The 24,152-nt window shown below is 45.4% G+C and overlaps 1 protein-coding gene across 2 annotated transcripts in view; it reads left to right on the plus strand.

The window, feature by feature from the left end:
* The window catches only part of SH3RF2 (SH3 domain containing ring finger 2), a 100,490-nt gene that overhangs the window by 46,526 nt on the left and 29,812 nt on the right, over positions 1–24,152 (plus strand). Inside the window, exons 4-5 of one of the 2 annotated variants that reach the window (XM_036894863.2) lie at positions 1,741–1,836; positions 10,318–10,641. In XM_036894863.2, coding sequence (XP_036750758.2) covers positions 1,741–1,836; positions 10,318–10,641 — 420 coding nt within the window. The remainder of the gene's footprint in view (positions 1–1,740; positions 1,837–10,317; positions 10,642–24,152) is intronic. The other variant, XM_036894879.2, reaches the window with a different exon arrangement.

Consider the following 24,152-nt stretch of genomic DNA (forward strand, 5'->3'; position numbering starts at 1 on the left):
AACTGAGACACTTACTCCACCTGCTTGTTCGTTCACTGAGCCCATCCATGTGCCAAGCTGTCCACTGGGGATAATGTGATGGATCATTGTCCCCCTGTAACGGAGCCACAGTCTAGTGCAAGGATCAGACATGTAAATGGGAAATCACGGCAAAGGACCCAGATGAGAGGGCTCCATCCATTCTGGAATGCTATGGAAGACTGAGACTATACCAGGAACTCTCGTGGTCTTCCTGAAGTCAGCACGCCCAGATTAAACTCAGAATCTCCCCTCACAAGGCTGCTCTTCTGGTGTTTTCTATCCCAGTAACTATGCAATTTATTTATGCACGTGTGCATGCATTCAAGTAATATTTACTAGATGACCACTAAAGGGAGGCACTGTATTAAGTGCAGGGGACACAGAAGTGAACAACACAGACACAGGCCCTGCACACACGGAGTTCATGGTCTGATGGGGTGGACAGGTATTAGAGAAGTCATGACCTGAAAATATATGACTGCCAATTATAAAAAGGACAGATAAATCTAAGAAAAGGTATAATGCACTAATGAGTTTAGATTTGGATTCTAATTACTGAGGGGAAGGGACCAGAAGGTCAGAGAGATCAGTGGATGAATAGGCAGGGTTAGATTGATAAATAGGTATGGATGTAGAAAGATATTCCTTGATGTGTTATGACATGAAAAAACAAAAATCAAATTGGCCGGTATCATACTCCATTTGTATGATACAAGAACAGGCAAAACGAACACATATACTAGACGTCAGAGCAGTGGTTACCTCTTGGTGGATGATGGGAAAGGACATAAAGCAGCCTCTGGATGCTGGAAAGGTTCTCTATCTCTTGGTGGATGGGGGTTTCATGGATATAGTCAGTGTTACAATTCATCAAGCTTTACATCGAAACCGTATGTACTTACTGTATACATGTGCATATGTTTTTGCAAAAATTTCTAAAAATCAGTGTGTTTATTCTTACTATGCTGACGGACAGTGACTGTAATGGGGTATGTGGGGGGAACTTGATAATTTGGGTGAATGTAGTAACCACAACATTACTCATGTGAAACCTTCATAAGATTGCACATCAATGGTACCCCCTTAATTAAAAAATCAATATGTTTTTATATATATATATATATATGTTTTATCTTCATGAAAAAGAATCTGGGGGAAAAAATGTGTTAACCAAGGTGTTAATAGTGGCTGTATGTATATTGCAGTAGAATTCTGTATGTGTTTTGTTGATCTGTATTTTCAAATGTTTCCACAAATCTACATATAACCTTTTTTAAGAAGAACTATTTGAATAAAAAGCTGTTTTACGTTTGATGTATTACAAATTGAACAGGTTCTGAAAAGTCTTCAAAATTAGAATGAAATTTATTCTTCCTTTTGCTAAGCTAAAAATACGTCTCCCTATGGCTTCCATCTTGATTTGCCCCATCAGATTAATTTAAATGAAAAGCCCAGATTCTGCTGGTGATTGACAATTAGAAACATTTCCAAGTTTTCCTATTGGATTCCATTGATCCTCCAAATTATTTCTATTTCTTTTGTGGTCTTGGTGACCCAAATAACTGCCCTTATGGAGAAAGATCATTTTGACAGGAAGATTTTGTAAATAAATGATGAGTTACACTCCTTGCACCTTACACTCCAAGCTGATCCCCACCGAAAGCATTCACAACCTGAAAACTGTAAGCGAATACTGACCCGAGACTCTCTCTCTTTCAGGATGACATCATCACTGTGATCGGCAGAGTGGATGAGAACTGGGCAGAAGGCAAGCTTGGAGACCAAGTAGGCATCTTTCCTATCTTGTTTGTAGAGGTATGTAAATATCATGCCTGCATCTGACTCAAGCTTACTCAGAAATACACACATGCCACAGTGATGCCAGGAGCAACTCCTTTTTGATATGAGGCTTATTTCAGAAAGAATTAAAGTCTGTAAAGAAAAGATGAGAGACGATAACACCCAGTTCTGGCAGAGTGGAGAAATGGGCTGTTGCATTCTGCTTATACAAGTGTAAATTGGTGCAGTCTCTCATAGCCAGACTCAAATAAAGTCGTATCAAGAACATTAAAAATGTACATCTCCTTTGAGTCAGCAATTCCACTTCTGAGTTTATTGCAAGGAAATATTTAAATAAGTATACAAAAATATATGTATAAAGTATATAAAAATGTTCATCATAAAATTGTGTGTAATGGTGGAAAAAACAGAAATAATCTAAATATCCAGTGATAAGTTTTACTTTTTAAAATTACGGTGATGGAAAAATATGTACCCCTTAAAAATAATGTCAAAGAATATTCAGTATCATGGTATTATGGAAAGAGTTTATGATTTGCTGTTAAGTAAAATAAAGTTGCTTGGCTATAGAGTTTCAGATTTAGAAAATGAAAAAGTTCTCAAGACCTGTTTAACGACAATATGAATATACTTAATATTACTGAGCTGTATACTTTAAAATGGTTATTATGGTAATTTTATGTTATGTGTTTTTTACAATTAAAAAAATGGAACTATATGAAATTAGCTTTATAATTATATGTGAATAGATATAAATGGATAAAGGACTGGAAGTATATGTACCAAATATTAGCAGTGGTCTCCCACCAGATGCTGAGCTTCTGAACACTTTCCATTTTCTTCTGCTGGCTTCTATTTTATAAGTCTTCTGAAATGGGCATATATTACTTCTGTTTTTATTTTTTTAAGCTGCCTTAAAATAAAAGAATGAAAGAACACATATTAAGCTATCTACCTATTTCTCGAATATAATAAGATAACATGGACTCATACCCCCTCTGTCCTTGAGTCTCACCCTAGCTTGAGGCAGGTCATTACAAATTTCAGAAAGAGGTTTCATTGTTTAACTTCATTTACTGGGTACTTGACAGGCAAAAGGCATTAAAAGGCGACAGTGGGGGGCCATGAAAGAAGGCACTCTCCACCTTCTAGGAGAGTGCAAACAAAACAGGTGTAGTTGGAGAGAAAGGGCCGATTCGTCCATTCCTAAGAGCCAACGCAGGTTCTGAAGTGAACGGTGTGGCCAGGACACTGTCTGGCTTTCAACCTTTGAAGCCGTGCCTCTTCTATTCAATCAGTGGTGAAGGGATGAAAATGCAGGGGGAGACAGAGGAAGGGGCCAGAGAGGCTAGTCTGCTTGCTGTCCTTAATAAACAATATTCTCATTCCCACTGCTTTTTCTCTTCCTGAGGCCCTCTTCAGGTTCTCCCACCCAATTCTCTCTACCTGCTCAAATTGCACTAATTTTACAAGGCTTGACTAGAAACCCATTTTCTCCCTAAAATTTCAGCAACCAGTTGAACACTCAGTTGCCTTTTTCTTCACTGAACATCTGACGGGCATGTTGCTTGGACTCCACAGGCTAGCCTAACACAGAACTAGTACACTAAAAAAAAAAACTAGCTGAACAAGTGAATGAGTTAAAAAAAATATTTGCGAGGTGTTCAGACTGACTAAGAAAAAGTTTAAAAAACAAATCATCCACTGTGACCCTGTCCTAAACACACACTCAGTCGTTCAACCTATTTTTCATTGCATGCCTGCTAAATCAGGTTCTGTGCTGGGTTCTTAAGATACAAACAGATATAGGTCCCGTCTTTCGGAGACTGTAAAGTCAGACATTAATCGAGTAATTACAAGGGTGATGAATGAATGAGGCAGAGTAAAGCAGAGGGAACAGTTGTGGGGAGGGGGTTTGATGTGCCACTTAGCTGGGTAGGGGGTCAGCAAATGCCTTTCAAGCCAAGATCTGACAGATGGTTAGGAGTTAGGAGTGTTTCAGGGAATAGAGGTACGTGCGTAAAAGTCATGCAGGATGAGGAAGTGTGGTGCATCCAAGGGACCCGAAGAAACTAGAGCTGGAGCCCAGGGGGTGCGAGGGACAAAAATGAAGCCAGGGAGGTAAGTGGGAGACAGATCACAGCAGGCTGGGGAAACCTTGCTGTGTCAGTCTGGATGAGCTAGGTTATGCTATAATAACCCCTAAATCTCAGTGACTTAGTAAGGAAAAAGTTATTTCTCACCCGCATCACACATTCCGCACAGATGGTAAGAGGCTCCGCTCACACGGCTGCTCTGGAATCTAGAGGCGTGAGCAGGGCCACCTCGCCCCTGCCCCGCGTGGAGCACACGGGCTTTCTAGCTTTCCTGGCAGGGTGGGCGTGAGGAGTAAGGAAAGAGCAAGTAAGGCCTCAGATCAAAAGGGACACTTGTCGCTCCCACTCAGCGCCCTAGCCTGAGCCAGTCCCTTAGCGCCCACCTGCCTTCCAGTCAGAGGAGATTTATAGGGGTGGACATGCAATATTTGGTATCATTCTCTCTGCCATAAACCCAGAAGTCAGCGGAAGCCACTGAAAGCTTTTAAGTGAGGCGGTGACTCCATGAGGCCTGGGTTTCCTCGACTGCTCTGGCTGCAGGGGGAAGAGTAAGTCGAAGGCAAGGGTGGGGATGGCAAAACGACCAGTTAGGAGGCTGCTGCGTGGCTCATTTAGATGACTGTGGCCGCAACTAGTAGACTAGAGACAGGTACACAGATTCAGACAAGTTTTTGGAGGTAGATCCACAAGTCTCAAGGCCGACAGCAGTGGGGGGTAGGGAGAGGCGGTAGTCAAGCATCAGGCCCCACTTTCTGATTTGTTGTACCTGTGGCAATGGCAGAGCTATTCAGCATTTGCTGAAAAGGAACAATTTTCATAATTGGGAGATACAGTTAAGTCTCCAAGGACAGAACAGAAATCATCTACAACTAATACCTAGTTGAACACATAGGAGGTGCTTAAATTTTTGCAGATTTAGAGCTTGCATGGCCCCCTGAATTATTTCAAGAAGCTTCTTCATAGCTCTGGGGGGAAAAGTCACTGATGATTTATTGCCCGTTTCTGATACCTTTTTCTCCAAAACTTCTACACTTCATCATTATTCATTTGGGTACTCTCCCCACCACTTCACCTCTGAAATTAGTGATTACAAGACTGCTTGCAACTTTCATCCAACTAACCATTGCTTCAATTGTTCTCCTAATTGCTAGGAAGTGAAAAGAATAATCAAGTGGTTGCTCTAATCTGGAAACCTGGTTTTCAAAAATTACTTGAAATCTTAATTGAGCTTTTTAAAGCAGTGCGTAAATTTTGACCCCAGTCCTTTCATTGAGACCAGCCCTTGCTGGCCAACTCTTTAAATACTGAATCACCAGTGCCATGAAAAGCAACTGGAAGAAAAGCTTCCTTAAGAGTGACCAGGTTTGGGGCATAGACAATATTTTTCTTGTTAATGTGTCATTTGTTTTATTGAATTGCACCTGGATAAAAAGGTGGTAAAACCAACACCGAGCTTACACCCATTCTTGTCTGGGCTTCAGCGGGACCTGCCTCAGTTACATGAGCCTTGCCCGGCCCAAGGAATCTCAAGGATATTGTTTCTGATGAGTGGGTGCAAATTTAAGAAATGTGCAGTCCTTCCCCAATGAGCTATTCGTCGTGTTGGCAGAGAGCTAACAGTCACACGGGACCCACTGTGAACGCTGCCGACGGAAATGCTGGTGGTATGGCCACCCGGGGGGCGGAGCAATTAGGTGAAGGCAGAAAAAATCAACTAATTTCCTTGTAGCTGTAAATGTTGATACAAATTTTACTCATTCAGCCCAAAGAGTGTGTATCATCCTCTTGCTGGGTGAACAATAGAGGGCTGGGCTCTGGGGATGGTAAGACGTTGTCCACAGTCCAGGCTTCTGTCAGAGCTGGCCTGTAACAGTTTCAGTAACTTCCTCATTGGTCTCGATTTCTGCTCTGGCACTTCCAAATAACAGCCAGAAGAACTTTTTATGTCTTTATTTTTATTTACATGGAGTAAAATTTACTCTTTTTGGTGTACAATGCTATCCATTTTGATAGACACACACATTATAACCACACCAACTCAAGGTATAGAAATAGTTCCAACAGCCCCCCAAAAAGTACAAGGACATGCTGCCACTTCGAGGTCGGCTCCTTCCCTGGCTCCCGACCCCTGGCAACCACCAATCTGCTTTCAGCTCCTGCGGTCCTTCTCCTTTCCCAGAATGTCCTGGCAGAGGGGTCAGGGAGACTGTGGCCTTCCGGGTCCAGACCCTTCACTTAGCACAATGCCCTTGAGAGTCGGCCTGCGTGTGCGGGTCAGCCGCACACCCCTTTTCATTGTTCAGCTGTGTTCCTTGTACAGATGTGCCAGGGTGTGTGTCCACCCGCCAGCTGAAAGCCATTGCGGTTCCTCCTTTTTGTAACTGAAGTGTAGTGGACATGACACTGTAATAGTTTCAGGTGTACACCGTAGTGATTGAGCATTTATCTACATTACCAGATGCTCACCAGGATAAGTCTAGTTACCATCTGTCACCATACCGAATTATTGTAGTCTTACTAACTATATTCCCCATGCTGGACCTTTCATCCCTATGACTTATTTATTTTATAACTGGAAGTTTGTACCTCTTGATCCCCTTCACCTACTTCTCTACTTCCACACCCCTCCCGCTCTGGCAACCACCAATTTGTTTTCTGTGTTTATGAGTCTATTTCTGGATGTTTGTTCATCTGCTGTGTTTTTTAGATTCCATATATAAATGAAATCATGTGGTATTTGTCTTTCTCTGTCTGACTTATTTCACTTAGCATAATACCTTCTAGGTCCATCCATGTGGTTGCAAATGGCAGGATTTCTTTCTTTTTTGTGGCTGAATAATATTCCATTGTGTGTGTGTGTGTGTGTGTGTGTGTGTGTGTGTGTGTGTGTATTCACCTATTGATGGACATTTAAGTTGCTTCCATATCTCAGCTATTGTAAATAATGTTGCAATAAACATACGGGTATATATTATCTTTTCAAATTCGTGTTTTTGTTTTCTTTGGATAAATACTCGGATATGTTGAACTGGAATTAGAATTGGAATTGGACTGGAATTACTGGATCATGTAGTAGTTCTATTTTTAAACTTTTTGAGGAACCGCCATTCTGTTTTCCATAGTGGCTGCACCGCTTTACATCCCCACTAACAGTGCACAAGGGTTCCCTTCTCTCCACATCCTCACCAATACTTGTTATTTCTTGTCTTTTGGATAGTGGCCGTTCTGAATAGTGTGAGGTGATACCTTGTGGTTTTGATTTGCATTTCCCTCATGATTAGTGATATTGAGCATCTTTTCATGAGTCTCTTAGCCGTCTGTCTTCTTGAAAAAATGTCTATTTAGTCCCTCTACCTGTTTTTTAATTGGATTATTTGTTCCTTTGGTGTTGAGCTGTGTAAGTTCTTTATATATTTTGGATATTAACCCCTCATTGGGTATATCATTTGTGGATATACTCTCCCATTCAGTGAGTTGCCTTTTTGTTTTGTTTATGATTTTCTTCACTGTGCAGAAGTTTTAAATTTGATGTAGTCTCACTTATTTATGTTTGCTTTTGTTGCCCTTGCCTGGAGAGACATATCTAGAAAAAAATTGCAAAGGCTGATATCCAAGGGTTTACTGCTTTCTTTCTTTAAGTTTTATGGTTCTAGGGTCTTACATTTAGGTCTTTAATCCATTTTAAATGTATTATTGTGTGTAGTATAGGAGAGGGGTCCAGTTTCATTCTTTTGTATATAGCTGTCCAGTTTTCCCAACACCATTTATTGAAGAGACTTATCTTTTCCCCCTTGTATATTCTTGCCTCCTTTGTTATAGATTAATTGTCCATATAAACATGGGTTTATTTCTGAGCTCTCTATTCTGTTCCCTTGTTCTAGGTGTCTATTTTCTGTGCCAGTACCATACTGTTTGATTATTATAGTTTTGTAGTATAAAATCAGGAAATGTGATTTGTTCTTCTTTCTCAAGATTGCTTTGACTAGAGTCTTTCGTGGTTCCACACAAATTTTAGGATTATTTGTTCTAGTTCGGTAAAAAGTGCTATTGGTATTTTAATAGGGATTGCTTTGAATCTGTAGATTGCTTTAGTATGGATGTTTTAACAATGTTAATTTTTCCTATCTATGAGCATGGTTTATCTTTCCATTTATTTATGTCATCTTCAATATCTTTCATCATTACCTTAGAGTTTTCAGAGTACAGGTCTTTCACCCCCTTGGTTAAATTTATTCCTAGGTATCTTATTCTTTTTGGTGCAATTGTAAATGAGATTGTTTTCTTAATTTCTCTTTCTTCTAGTTCATTTTTAGTATATAGAAATGCAAAAGATTTTTGTATATTGATTTTGTATTCTGCAGCTTTACTGAATCCACTTACAAGCTCAATAGCTTTTTGGTGGAGTCTTTAGAGTTTCCTATACAAATATCATGTCATCTAAGACATTGTAATTCTTTGCAGTTGTTGGCAACTATGATAAAGCTGCTATAAACATTTGCATACTCGATTCTGAGTGCACGTAAGTTTTCATTTCTCTTATGTAATTACCTAGGAGTGGAATTTCTGGGTCAGATGCTAAATATGATTTTAACTTTGTAAGATGCTGTCAAATCATAGCATGAGTTTTTTAAAGTATAAATCAGATCATATCACTCCTCTGTCTAAATCCTGCCAAAGGCTTCCTATCACACTTAGAATAAACTTGAAACCTCCTGGACCCTTTGTGACCCAGCCCCTGCCTATCTCTATGGTCTCCTCTTTACCACCTGCTACTCATCAATGTGTTCTAGCCTTCTCTTTGTTTCTTTCTTGTCTTTTTATCAAGCAGGCTGAGTTTTTCCCCCCTTAGGACCTTTTCACTAGTTCATACTCCCTGTTCTTGGAAGAGTCCCCCCATCTTCCTCCCATCATCTTCCTCCCATCTTCCTCCCACCTCCACATGGCTGGCTCCTTGGTGGCTTCCGTATCTCAGCTTTAGTGTCACCGTCTCAGCAGGGCTTCCTTCACCCTGGCCACCTCCCTCTGGACTAAAGGAGCCACCTCCCCCGGGCCACACTCTAGCACCTCTGATTACTATCTGGCATTTTCCTCTTTGGTTGTTTGCCTGCTGGCTCTGCCATTTATAAGACACCCTTCTGGACCTCAACTCTCTTATCTTTAAAGTGGACATAATAATGCCCTTTCCCAAAAATGATGATTTTTTTTTTCACACTATTACAAGTGCACTCCTTCTTAAGTCAGGAATTACATCCTTAAAAGTTTCTTTCTCCACTATTTTAATAATCTGCATATTGTCATTAAAAAGTTCTTAAGTAGGCAAATTCCCTTTTACCTCTATAGTTGAAACTCTAAATTAGAATGAGACATGCAGTTTTCTGGGGCAATTGGTGACAATTATACGGATGGAAATTTAAGTAACTGCCCTGGAAAGTTTTCTTCATACAAACCCCTGCTTTGACAAATACTTCAGATTTCCAGAGGAAACAAACTCACAGGGGCCCTTGGGGGGCAAGGCACTCAGAGTACCAGTGTGGCCAGGGCTTGGGCTCAAGCTCACGGCCACCAGACTGCAGGGCCGCTGTTACAGTGTCAGGAATTTGTCCGGACAGTCGTTAAACCATTGGTAGGTATTTATTCCACAGAAATCAGTAAACTACAAATCAGGGCGGTTTTTTTCCCTGATTTACCAGCATGCCACTGACTAAAAGAGAATGAAATGACGATGAACGGAAACATTTAAAGGAAGTCGTAAAGGACGGTCTGAGCATAAGGATTCAGGGTCCTGAAGGGATTACATTCTGGCTGAAACACTTACCGAATGTATGAGCTTGAGCGACATCCCCACATTCTTCCACAAACACTCGTGGAGCGCCCACTCTGGGATGCAGCAGAGATGACCATGCATGAGGTTCCTGCCCCCAGGCACTCAGGGAGCCAGCACTGCGGTGGGGGACAGGGAAGTAAATGACTATGGAGTGAAAAATGCCCCTGACGGGAAAGCCCAGGGGCTACGGGAGCACAGACAGGGCAAGCAGCCAGCCCAGAGGGGGCTCAGGAGCACCGGAGGAGGACGGGGAGGGTCCACTAGGTGGGGAGGCCTGAGGCGGGGCTGGGAGAATGGGCAGAGGGAGAGGCACCTGATCAGGGAAGGGTGTCGTGGCTAATTTTTAACCCCTTTGGACCTCAGCAAAAGAGTAATACCTACTTCGCAAGAGAGTTGTGAGAATGTATCAATACAGCAAAATACTGAGACCTATTGACAAAAGGCAGAAGCTGAGCACGGAGTGACAGCAGCCGAGGTGGTGGCGTCTGACCTGCTTTCAGACTGGCCTGGGCAGGACCCAGCTGCTCGCGTTAGATCGGGAAGACTAACTTCTCATCTGACCTTTTGTCTTTTCAGCCAAATCTCACCGCAAGACACCTCCTAGAGAAGAATAAAAGCCACCAGTCATGCTGCACAAAAAGCCTGTCTCTTGCATCCTCATTTTCCAGAAGCAAGGCGGCCAACACCCCTACCCTCCGAAGGGGCCCCGGGGGCAGGAGGAAGGGGCCCGGGCAGTTCTCCATCACGACAGCATTGAACACCCTCAACCGGATAGTGCATTCTCCTCCGGGGAGCCGTCTGGTAGAGATCAGCACCCCGGTGCTTATCAGCTCCAGCAACCCCTCTGTGATCACCCAGCACTCCGAGAAAGCAGATGTTCCTCCCAGCTCTGCGGGGCAGGTAGGACCCAACTCACCTCTGGGCTAAGGGCGTCTTGGAGACCTACAGATGATCCATACCATGGCCCAAGCAATAGCGGGCGTTTAGTACTTGCAAGTCACCCGTGGTGTGTGAATGATAACTAGTGCCGTGTGTATTATGTGTCAGAGCTGTGTGTACATGATCACATTTCATCCTTGAAATAGCCTCTGAGTTTAGCATTATTATTCCCATTGCATAGATGAGAAACGGAGGCTTAGAGAAGTTGAACGACTTGCTGAATTCGCACAGATCCTTTGTTGTCTCGTGCTCAGAGCCATGACATGTTCCTGTCCCTTGGAGAACTTCCCTCCAAGGAAATAACGGTACCCATTTCATTGACAGGGTCTTGGCATCATGATTTGAGATTCACTGTTCCATTGCCTGGCAGTGGATTAGGCATCCAATGCAAAGGAAGGAAAAGAAAGAAAAAGAAACTGTGTTATTAGGTCTTTTCAAGACAGGCTACATAATTTGCAGGGCCCAGTGAAAAACGAAAATGCAGGTCCCATGTTCAAAACTGATGAAGAATTTCAAGGTACCAACAGCAGAGCATTAAACCAAGTGAAGGGCCCTTCTCAGCACAGAGTCCTGTGGGACTACACATGTCACACACCCATGAAGCCAGCCCTGGCTGTCTTCACATGCAACATCTAATTAGATAATGAATGTGAAGTGCTTGGCGTGATGCCTGGCACATACCAAGCACCCAGTATGCATTAGCTCTTCATACTATTATTATTAGGCCTGGTCACTGACTAGCCAGCTGAAGGGGAAGTAAGCCCAGGGGCAGGTGGCAATCCAGAAGCAGAAGGGCTTCTAACAGCATGTGGCTATTTAGGTTGAAGGGTACTTTAGAAGATGAAGGGCTGGAGGCGTGAGGCAAAGTAATTAGGGAGAACTGCATGCTGGGTATTCTGCGGAAAACACTCCTTGAGACGATTCAGGTGGCAACTTGAAAGGACAGACTTCAACTTGCACTGATTTTTTTTTTTAAGCTGTAAATCTTGTTTTTAAGTATGAATCTCTACCTTGGGATTAAGTGGCTTAATTGGACTCTAATCCCTTTTTAACAAGACAAGGGGGAGGAGAAAGTCAAGGGCTCCTCAAAGACCTGTGTGCTGGTCTAAAAGGAAAGCCATCACCATCTGCAACCTTCTGCATCTTACACCTCCATCTGGATCCCTGCGAGGCTGGCTGTTCATGTAATTCTGCCCACCACCTGTACTGCGTGCACCCACATGCACTTCCACCCCCATGTACCCTCTCCCTGCATAAGACATCACAAAATTCCCTTTCTGTACACACGTTTCAAATGCTTTTTACAAGTATACACATGCTTTTACCCCAAGTTCTCTCTCCACCATACACACACACACACACACACACACACACACACACACACACACACACATACTCTATAATGGGAGCCTAGTGACTCACAGTTAAGCCAAAGACTTACAGGATTTTCCTGAAACCATTTTTTATATATAAAGATAGATACACAGAGCACAGTCCACACTCAGTAGGTTCAAGCTAGCTCACTCACCTGTAAGTTGGTTTCCCAAAAGATTTAGCCAAGAGTCAATCTCTATGTGCCTTTTTAATTCTTCCCAGTTATTTACCTCATCTACAGAGAAGCCAGAACAGAGTGGAGAATCCTAGTAGGATTCAAAACATGTAGTGTTCCTTCCTAGTGTTCCAAATGGTGACAATTCCAAAGTGAAGCATTTGTATATCCCATTCCCGGGGAACCCCTACACAGTATTGGTAGCCTTTCCTCCATGCAGATGGCTGTGAATTATAAGTATTTCTCCATGTTTGCCCTGGTATTGTGAAAAATATACTCTTAAAATGCCTCACTTATGAGTTACATCCAAAGATGAATGAGAAGTCGGACATATGATGAGCTCTCCTGCCTTTTTTCTCTGACATCCTTGAGAGCTGGGGCTGCGTCTAGCTTATCAAGCTCCCACAGTCCCCATCCCAGAACCCCACACAGTACCTTGTTCCTAGTAGGTGCTCAGTGAATCAAGAAGGAATCAGGACTTTTGACTTAAACATCTGGGCAGATGGTGGCACCACATCCTCAGGGAAGGCTGGAAGAGGCACAGTTGACCACAGAATGACCTTTCAACCAGTAAACATTTGTTGAGTGCTTACAGTGTACTAGCAACCATACTGAGTACTGGGGATACTACTACCGAAGCAATAAGAGCAGCAATAACAATCTCAAGCTGTTATTGAAATTTATATGACCGACCGGTTGGTTGATAGGATGATATCCTCTGGCAGTGGCCATTTTTTGTTGCCAGTCTCCTTTGAGCCCCATCCTCCATCCTAAACGACGGTTAGAGCCTTCGTAGGGGGGTGTTACCACCACTTTACAGCAAGATAATCAAGGGGCCTAAAAGAAAAATGATTTGGCCAAAGTTCATATAATCAGTAAATAGGGAGAGTCTGGATTGACACTAGAACTGCCTGATCCTCGGACATGCGCTCGTCACTCTGCCACCGGAGGGGACACCGCCGTCACGGTGCTCTGGCCTCCTAGATGTCTGCGTCCCCCCTTTCCTGGGCTCCTCGGTCAACTCCCTCTGGACTCCAAGGCCTTCCAACATTCTTCGCCCCTCCCACCTCTCAGAAGAATTTGCCCTGGGTCTTTTGCACCTAAAGAGGGTTTTAATGTCTGATCGCTTTGGTCCTTTATGAACTGACAAGTATGGAAAGTATCAAGAGGAAGCTTGTGCCTCAAGGAGCTTACGGTCTAGAAGGGACACGAAAAATAAATGAGCGACAATAGGGAAGTTCGGGCTCCTAACGTGGGATGGGGACCTGCTGACACTCATACTGACGTAAACAGTGTAAAGACTTAGAATTTACTAACGCAGAGCTGTGGACCGAGAAAGTTACTCCCTTTCCAGTTTCCCCCGAGCCCCCTGGTGATATCAAGAAGGTCTCAGTCTGGTGCCAGTCTGCCTTTACCACCCCTCCAGCACCTGCTAATCTGCAAGGAGGAGAAAGCAAAGCGCCAGGCTCAGCTATTGCCTGTCTCCGAAATGAACAGCGCTGCTATGTTTTCATTATGTTGTCTGATGGCTATTTTCCGTATCTGTCAAGTGATGCCAGTTTCATGTTCACAGCGTATATAAAAATATTAATTATTTATATTCTAAAGATAGTTTTCCTTTAGAAAAACAGTAAGTCAAGAAAGATGCAAGTGGTGTGTAGATGAGGCAAAAACCACGAAGATGGGGTGCAATGCAGTGCAGAAAACAGTGACCCAGAATAAATATGTGCATGGCCAGGGCCTGTGTGAAGAGTCAGGGAAGCAGGGGGGAGGGCATTTGTCGATTTCAGTCTCACATTCCCTGGGAGAGGGGTATCTGAGTCTGAATGTTCACCCCTTCTGTGAATGTGGAGTAAAAAGTCCAGGACACTGTTTTTAGGGGAGAGCCCCTCTCAGCACGTCCAGGCCCCAGCAGCTGGACGGAGGGGCTTGGGGGAGTGAGGAGCGGGTGTCTGCAAAGCCCGCTGAAATTGTCCGGTTAAAGAGCCCCGTCCCCCGCCTGTGGTCAGGGCGCGTCCCGCGTTGCCTCTCCAGGCTTAAGCACCAAAGGGCAGTGATTGCTGCCTTCTCATACAGAGGAGGCTACGCGGGGGGTTTGCTCTCTTATTGTCTTATTGTCGTGCCCTCCCACCTGTGGAAAGCCACCTGACACATCTGGCTGGGACGGCAGGAAATGACCTCAAAGATGAACTTTGGACTAAAAACAACTGTACCTGAAAACAAGTCTGGATGGGACCTGAAGACGCCGAGCAGGCCCCCTGGGGAGCTGCAGAGGCCGAGGCCACGTAGGAGGGTTGGAACCACTGTAGCTGGCGTTCGGGAGAGTCCTGGGGAGCATCTCGAGGTCTGTGCTGAGCAGGATGCCTCAAGAGGAGAAAGAAAGACAACCGCATGGGACACAGATTTGGAAGAAGTCCTTCAGAGGTGCCCCTTGATGGGGAGTCACAGTTGGCAGGCCCACGCCCGAGGCTGTAGAACTGACTTGTTCCAGGTGTGGAGCCCGTGCCACGCACACTCACAGACAAGGAGGCGTCCTTGTCTCCACTGGCACTGGCCTTCCTGAGAGGTCCTGCTCCCTCCGTCCCCAGCACCCCCTCCCTGTGGGCACGCGGCCTCTTCCCCCCACCCCCAATCTGCCCCGCGCCCTCCTTCAGCCTGCCCCTCCTTCTGCGCCACAGATCCCGGTTGGCAGAACTGCTGTCCAACCAGAAAGCCTGCCTTCATTCCAAGCTCTCTCCCTCCCCAGCCCCTGCACCCAGTCAGTGAGCAGACTCATCTCACCGCCGAGGTTATCACTGCTTCTGTCCTTCCCGTGCCATTGCCTCAGGTTTGGCCCCCACCTTTGGCCTAAACTGTTGCTGCAGCCTCCTGCCTGGCCTCCCGGAGCCCATCAGTCACCACGCATCACACCGGCCCCTCGGCTGCCAGTCTTGGCCTCCATAACCATCTCTTGAAAACCCAAATCCATTCAGCTGCTTCTCTCACCAAAGGGGTAATGGTTCCCCACAGTCCTCAGAGGCAGGACTACTAAAAGCCAGAAACGATCATAGATGATATGCAGACGTTATGACTGTCCTCACAGCTGTTCACAGGCGGTGTTGGTAGGTCCATCTTGCCAAATAGGAAACCTGAGGACAGAAAGATTAGATAACTTGCCCGAAGTCTCAAGCTAGAAACAGAGCCAGGATTTAAGGGAGGAATGGTGCTCTCTTCCCCTAGATAAGTTAGGACATTCTAGACCCTCCACGCATCGTCTACAGTCTGCCTTCCAACACCCCCAGGACCCACAAACACCACACACACGCACATACACAGGCAGATGCATGTCCATACACACATGAACATGCACGCACACAGAATGTGGAGTGGACCACTCAACACTCCTAAGCACAGTATTCACTCGGCCACCTTTTTTGCTTTTTGTCCTTGTACCCGGCATAGTGCCTGCATTATTCTGGGCAGTGAACGAATGTTTGTGGAATAAAGAAATGCCGTTCCACAGCCTGTCGTAGTCATCCCCACACTCCGAAGCCCTGCGGGCCTCCCAGTTCTTCCAGAAAGCCTTGCCCTCCTCCCTGCAGCATGCGTGTCTCCCCCCATGTTCACAGCGCATGGTTTATACTTGAGCTGTAACACACTCTTCTCTGCACTATAAATACCACACACGTATCTTATCACCCTACTTATTAAGAGTGAAAACATCTTAAAAGCAGGGACGGCATTTTATTCATTCATGTTGCTGTTGACTTTCCAAAAACCCAATAGAGATTTCTAATAACACATTTTGCCTCAAGAATAAAGAACAAAGACAGGGGCCTCTGGCTTTTTAAAGTACTTACCAATCCTTTTCCCCTCTTCTGATTATCCAGAAAACTAGAGATGAGACAGAGACAAAAAGGCAGGTCACTGGGGTCAGGATAAGGAATGCGTGCCCCTCCCCCACGCCATTCAAGCGTGATGACAACACGTCTAAGCACCTTTCCTGGGATCCTGGGAAGATTAACTGTCATGCACCCTGGTGAATTCTCAGGTCTATAAAGCTGACTCTTCTCTAAATCCCATATTTGAAATATTCTGAATGAAGCAATTTTAGGAACTTGATCTATAAGTCTGGATCCTTCCTTTGTCTCCATCTTTCACAGGCATCTCCTAACCGAACTTCTTGGGACTCAGGACAGCCATGACAGATGGTTTTTACTTGGTATTAAGTTAATTTTTTCCTTTGGAAACACTCTCACTGCTAATTTTTGTTTAAGATTCTGGCAAATCCTCCTTCAAAGGTAAATTACAGTAGTAAATTTTTCCTTATATTATATTCTTATGTTTATATTCTCATGTTGATAGCTCCCAATATAAATTTCTCTCATCTTTATAATTTTCACTCAACAAATCCCTACTCATAAATGAAGTCATCACAGCACTCTTGAACTGACTGCAGTGATGGCGAGAGTTGTGGGTGGAAAAGTGGGGTGGCTCCATTAAATGGACACCTTTCCCCCCAAAAGCGCTCTGTGTTCTGTTCCATGTCATCACTGTCCGCCCCAAAGTGCTTTCTATGGGGCCTAATGGGTGCTTGAAACTTGTTTGATTTCCGAGAACACAGCCCCTGAGCGGAGACAGCCCCTCAGCCTGTTCTCACAAATCGTCAGTCCATGCCTGGGCAGGAGCTCCCTGGCAGACGTCTGAAGGCAGAAAAGGACACAGGGAGGGCCAGAGGGCTTCTGCGGCCCTCTACTCTGCCAGGTCCCCCCCGGGGGGGAAGAACCGCCGTGAGCCGCTTGGAGAAGCAGGGCTGTGTCCAGGAAAAGCCACCCCGGCCTCAGACCCAGACACCTCTTCTCCCCCGCCAGGGGTGGGACTGCGGACGAATCAATAGCCACTCTGAGCTTAGGTTTCCTTCAAAACACAGGAATCACCCCTACTGCACAATGTTGTTGGGAGAATCAAAAGATGTAAAGTGAATGTGAAGTGCTTAGCTGTCGCTTTTATTATTGTTAGTATTAAAACTTTAAACAGTCAAAATATCTTAGCAGTCAGTTGATAGATTTCTCTTCAGTCATTATCATGTACATTTCTTTAAACTTTTTTGTAATAGAAAATTTCAAGCACACATAAAACTTGAAAGAAGGGTATAATGAACCCTCATGTACACTTCATCCAGTCTCAGCAATTACCTGCTCACAGACTTGCTTCAGTTACATCCCCATTCATGAACCTGCTCCCCGGCTGGGTTATTCTAAAGCAAAGCTCAGACGACACATCATTTTATCCATATGTGCCTCAATATCTCTTCAAAATATTCATTAGGTATTTTCTTCTCCTAGTTTAACATCACCATAATACCATTATCACACATTAGAAAAATGGATAATAATTTCTTAAAATTCTTTGACAAGTAAAAAATTCTTTGACAAGAATACCTCATGGACAGGACTAAGTACTTTTTTGCTTTTTGTCTTATTTTGATTAGGTGCATAATTCATTGGCTTTTAATATATTCATAGAGTTGTGCATCCATCACCGTAATTTTAAACATTTTGTTATTCCAGAAAGAAACCCATACCTCTTGCCATCACCCCCAACTCCAGCACTAGGCAACACTGATTCACTTTCTCTCTCTGTAGATGTGTCTTTCCCTTCATCTTTTAGAAGCAGAATCACACAATATTTGGTCCTTGGCATCTGGCTTCTTTCCCTTGTCATAATGTTGCCGGTTTCACCTGTTGTAGCGTATGTCAGTACTTCATTCCTCTTTGTGGTTGAATAACATCCCACTGCATAGATGTACCGATTTTTGCTTATCCATTGGCATCTGGGGTTTTTTACTTTTTGGCTGTTATAGATACATGTTGTACACAACAAACATTTGTGTACAAGTTTTTGTGTTGACATGTGTTTTCATAGGGGTATATATACCTAGAAGTGGAATTACTAAATCATACAGTAACTCTACGTTTTAACTGTTTGAGGAACTGCCAACTGCATTCTCACCAACAACGTTTGAGAGTTTCTCCACATTTGTTTTAGTACCTTTTTTATTCTAGCCATCCTGCTGGGCATGACGTGGTATCCACTGTGGGTTTGATTTGCATTTCCTTGATGCGTAAGCATCTGTTCATGTGTTTATTGGACATGTGCTTTTAGGAGAACTACCTAGTCATATCTTTTGCTCAGGCTTTAATTGAGTTATTATCTTCTGATTATCAAGTTTCAGAATTCTGTACATATGCCAGATGCATGTCCCTTCTCAGCTATGACTTGCAAGAATTTTGTCCCATTCTGAAGTTACCTTTTCACATGCTTGGTGGTGTCTTTAGAAGCCCAAAAGGTGTTAACTGTGGTGTCCAATTTACTCTTTCCTTTGTTGCTTGTGCTTTTGGTATCATATCTAAGAAACCGTGGCCTAATCCAAGTTCACAAAGATTTATCCCTATGTGCTCATTTAAGAGTTTTATAGTTCTAACTCTCACAGTTAAGTCTATGATACATTTGGAGTTAATTTTTGTATGTATTGTGAGGTAGGGATCCAAATTCATTCTTTTACAGGTGAAAAGAATGTTTCCTGTTTTGCCTTAAAATTGATTCACATTCAGGTGTTTTAGCCTTCTCCATCCATTATGAGATTCCCCATCAGCATTTCACCTACTGGTTTGAGGTGTCATTCATGAGCATTCATTTGGAGTTGCAAAATGGTGACATTCCAAGTCTATCATTCCTCTTATATTTTTTTAAGCTGCAGTTGTTTTGTAAGATTGACTAAGAGCTTTCTACAAGCTGATCATGTGTGAGATGTTATACTGCAAGTTTTACCCAACTTACTGCACAGTGATCTCTAAACCTGCCTATCATAGGCCCTCAGCAAATATTGAAGAATCCGAAATTCATGCCTCTATCACTCTGTCCTCTCTCTCCCTGCTGTTCGTTGTTCTCTGTCTCCCTCATTTTTTCCTAGGCATTCCCCTAGCTCAAAGACAGGACTCATTTCTCACCACCTTCTCGCCTGGCATGCTTGCCATCACTGAATCACTATCCCTTTTTCCACTGGCTACTGCCAGCTGGCCCCACGCCCTCCTGCCTGCCTGTGTCAGTCTCCTTATCACTGCCCTCAGCTGACCTCAGCATCCTGCCCTCTGCGGCTATGTGTTCCCCCTTCTGGCCCTCCTGAGGTCTGGTTCCCACACCTGGGCTAAAACCAGGAGAAAAAGGCCTAGGTTTGGCCGGCTTGGAGAAGAAAGGGCTTCAGGTATGATATGGGAAGGACCAGTAAGTTTATTTTTTCCAAACAGGTTTATGCACAGTTTTGTATCTCTGTATCCAAAAGAGGGAAAGAACACACATCAGAACATGAAGGATTTCATGACAAGAAACCACTCCCATCACATAGATTGTCAGAAACTAAACACTGAAAGGGCAGAAGGGGCCCAGGGAACCTGCTGTTGCTGGATTTGGCTTTGGCTTTTATTTTTCCCTGTGGAGGAAGATGGATTAGTACAAATAAAAAGGCTTTGAATCAGGCAAAGCTCCATGCCATGGCTTTGCCATCTAATAACTAAGTGACATTGAACTAAGTACTTTACCACATTGAGCTTTGATGTCATCATCTGCAAAAAGGCACGTCCTTGCAGGCAAGGCCTTTGCAAGGATTAGCCATGACTCGGTAAGATGCAGCCATCACTATCACCTTCTTTCCTCCAAGCAGAGCCTTCAGAATATATCACCATCTGTGTGATTGAAGAGAGCCCCTGACTTAAGGCAGGCAACGAGCCAAACATCTAAAATCTAGATGACCCTTCCAGTCTGAATTCCATAAGATGTATTTCTTTATAACTAGTAGCAGATATGGGGGTGAGCTTGTCTCATTTTACATGTAAGAAAACTGGCAGGAAAAGGTACTCCCATAAAAGACTCAAGGTCTTCCAAAAAAATTTAAATAAGTAAACTAAGTGCAATTTAGGACAGAACTAAAAGCCCTCATATCATGCAATGCCTCAGCCCTTACACCGTAGTCCCAGCTTGCAGCAGCCATCAGCAGCACAGGACAGGCGACATCACACCTGATGGGCCGTCCTGTGCCCAGGGGGGCCTGAGAACCTGATCTGACTGCCGCCAGCATTAAGTGCACGTTGCCACTCCCGGTCCCAGTTTCCTCAGGGGAATGATGGGCCTGGCCTGCAGGGTGCAGCCTTGCCTGAGGAGTTAAGAGCGCCCCCTGACGGCAGGTAGCCCAGGAAGAGCCTCTCGGTAACGCCGGTCACCGCCGCATCTCCGCCTTCTGCTCAAGCACACGTTCACACGAGGGCCCTGTTTTCATTCTGGCCATAGACCTTTCTTGGCCCCGGCGGGACTGAGGAAGAATTCTCTGAGATAAAGAGCTTTTTAACAAAGTTTCTCGGCACAGGTGGTATAGCGAGAAGTCATGGGTTCTGGGGTCAGCCGACTCTGGGACGACACTCACTCTGCCTCTTACTGAGCTGTGTGACATTGGCCAAGTTACATAAGCTCTCTGGGCCTCAGTTTTTCCATCTGTAAAATGGGACGGGTGATGATCTTTTTTTTTTTTGACCTTGTAAGATTGCTGTTGAGTATAAAACAAGGCAGAGCATGTGCATGAGATAATGGCCAGGGCTTGGCAGTGGTAAATGGCTCAATAAATGCTCTCTCTGTTATTACTGCTGGGTCAAGTCAGGAGGCTGTAACCATCCCCCAACCCCGCCACCCCAGGGCTGGCTTGTGCAAACAGGCCTTGCTGAGAATGACATTCACCAGCCACAACCCTTCAGAAGGGTGATCTGCCAGGGCCTGCCTTGGGGTGCAAAGGCTTCCAAAATCCCCTCTGCTTCCTTGATAAGCATGGACAATTCTGAAAGTAGGGAAGGAATGTGACTTTCGGCCTTTATCTAGGGGGCCCCTGGGGTAAGTACTTGCTCAGCTCAGACCTTCAGCTGCAAAACCAAGGGACCCCCAGGGAGGGAAGCCAAGAGCGACTGTAGAGAGACTTCAGACGGAGACCAGGAGGGAGACTGAGAAGACAGGGCCGCCTGCCCACTGTTGTCTGTCTGCACCTTTCAGCTGTTTCCGAAGCCCTTCCTCACCCAGTACAGTTACCCAGGCCCTTCACAGCCCATCCTGAGGCAGCTGACAGAACTGCTGGGTGCCCGGGGCACAGGGAGACAGCGGGCAGGGCAGACACGCATGCGGCTAGCAGGGAAGACAGACACTAAACCAAGCATTAGGAATTCTGGATTATAAGGCCGCCAGTGTGCAAAGTGCTGTGAGGGTAGGGGAGGGGGAGCGACAGGAGTTTGTGAGGGAGGCCAGCCTCATCTGAGAGGTCCGGGAGGCCTGCCTGGAGGATAACAGATGTCAGCCCGGCGACAGATGGAGGCGAAGCAAGGCCCTGCGTACGCCTGGCCTCAGCAGTCCGGATCCCTTTACACCGAAGTCACGCCCAGAAGCTCCAGTGCTGCTGGTGCATGGCGAAATCTGCAGCACGCGGATCCCCACCCCACCCCAGCTCCCCAAGGTCCTGTGGTGAAAAATCCTTTCTGGTTTCTGGTGACCAAAGCATGTTCGGTGACTAACCCTGCTGCTCAGCTCGCATCCCTGATTCAGCATTTCTCCAGTCAGAGGTTAGACTTTACATCATCACTTTGCCCCATTAATCCTGGCAGGTGAGCTGCTCAGGAGCCCTGGCCCTTCCCCGGGTGAGAGAGGCACCTGCCCCGCTTGCCCCTCAGACATTTCAGCGCTGCCTCCTTAGCTCCGGGAGCCAGGTGCAGGGGTAGCGATGGCTGAGGCCACCGGGGCCTGCAGCACACACATGCACACACACCCCTCTGTCCCTCTTGTGGACGTCAGCCAGAGAAACAAGAGAAGCAAGGAAAAATAGAAGGACAAGAGAAAGAGAAAGGAAGGAGGTGTCCAGGGCTGCAGTCAGGACCGAGGAGGTTAGAATTCCTTAATGGCACAGTGACCTTGGCATGTGGCTCAACCTTGCAAGGCCTGTTTCCTCATCTTGCAGTTGAAAAGCTAATAGCATCTTCCATGTAGACCTGTCTGGGAACTGAATGAGGCTGTCGCATGCAAAGAATCCCTTGGTCTCAGCATTGTTGATGATTCTTTGTCGTGGGGACTGTCCTGTGCATTGTCACGTGTTTGCAGGTGTCCCTGGCCTCTAACAAATAGATGCCAGTAGCACCCACCACTCACCTGTGGCAACAAAATGTCTCCAGACGTTGTCCAATGTCCCCCAGGGTCAAACTCAGCCCTAGCTGGGAGCCCCTGATCATCAGCACGAGGTAGCCCAGGGCCTGGCAGAGTAAATGCACAGTGAATGGCAGGTGACGGCGGGCCTGTGTGAGGCACATGCCCTTTCAGCACAGCCACAGCAGCCCTTCTTTCTGAACATGTGCCAAGCATTGGAGGGCTTTGGAGCAACCTAGCACTTCCCGAAGCTGGGATAGGTGGCTTGCCAGTGCTGTCACCAGAGATGTACAGAAACTCGTGGCCCCTCCCTGGCTGGGAAACTTGAAGAGACCTGTATACGGAGTAGATTGTCAGACCAGCTTCACTTCCCGCCCTGCTCAGCTCCAAGGGAAAGGAGCTGTCTTTATGGCTTGGGTAGCAGGTGCTGGGGTTTTATATGCATCCTGGCCTCTGTGAACGTTGTCAATAGATGTATTTCCACTTTAGATGGAGGAACTGAGACTCAGAGAGGCTAAGTAACTAGCTCAGAGTTAGTCAGTAGGTACATTTCAGGGGTTGGGCCGGAACCCGGGTCTGACTCTTCTAAGCCCCTGCTCTTTCCCTGCCCAAGCAGTGGGGATGGGGCTTTTCGTGCACTCACGTAGATTTAGAAGTGATCTGAGGCAGCAACCAGTGGGGAGAACAATGGGATAGATCAGTAACGTCTGTCATGAGCCTTGGAAGTCAACTAGGGACACGCGTGCATGTGGTTGCTGTGTACCGGCTCATAATCCAAGACTCAGTGATTATGTATCATCCTCTCTGACAGTATCTAGGGGGCAATGCTGGGCCAGGGTACATGTGGGTCTGCTCAGCACATAGGCTACTGTGCTGTGTGCTTTCCCAGGGCATTGGCTGAAAATCAGGTCTTCGTAGGTGAGACTTTTTTCTACAAAGGGCATGAAAGGGGCATGTTCTTAACAAACCATTCTCATGGAAAAGCAGAATATGGGCCCCTATCGCAATCTTTTGTTAATGCTGCAGGTATTTTATGTTTGGTGAGTAACAATGCTCTCAAAAAAGAAAAGAGAAACGCCCAAGGACATGGACCATTTTTTTTCATAGGGAAAAAAAAAAATGTTTATTATATTTCAAAGCACAAGGTTTGGGAGATACAATATCCATCCTTCTCCGTCCCTTCCCACTCCCAAACAATCAAGCCCTGGCGGAAAATTGCACAACTGGATGCATAAAAAACCTGCTGACATATGCAAAGAATACTGCAAACTCCGGTCTGTTTGCAGACACTTTGGCCAGGTAAGGCATACTTGCTCACAGCTGAGTCTAGGGCGACTCCAAGGACACAGAAGGCAGAGCCAGAGATGCGAACACATAGTTCCCACCGGCTGGGCTGGGCCCAAGCTGTAACCGAGCTCTTGCGCCTTGGCCGCCTCCTTTGTGTCGACCTGAGCTGCCTCCGGTTAGAGAGCGCTCGCTGCCTTCATGGTCCTGTTATAAACGTGCTGTGCCCACCATACGTCAGTCATCTACTCACTCGGTGAAGATTTCCCGAGTCCCTGTCATGTGCCAAGTCCTAGCGCTGTGGAGACAGACTCTAAGGCATGCGCACCAGCAGACACGGTCACGGACGAGTTCGTTATTTTACTCACTCTTCTGCGTCAGTTTCAAGTGGCCAGGACATTAATGAGGTCAGAGAATGTCTACCCTTTATTTTCAA

Source organism: Manis pentadactyla, chromosome 13, assembly GCF_030020395.1.
Source record: "Manis pentadactyla isolate mManPen7 chromosome 13, mManPen7.hap1, whole genome shotgun sequence".
Lineage (NCBI taxonomy): Eukaryota > Metazoa > Chordata > Mammalia > Pholidota > Manidae > Manis > Manis pentadactyla.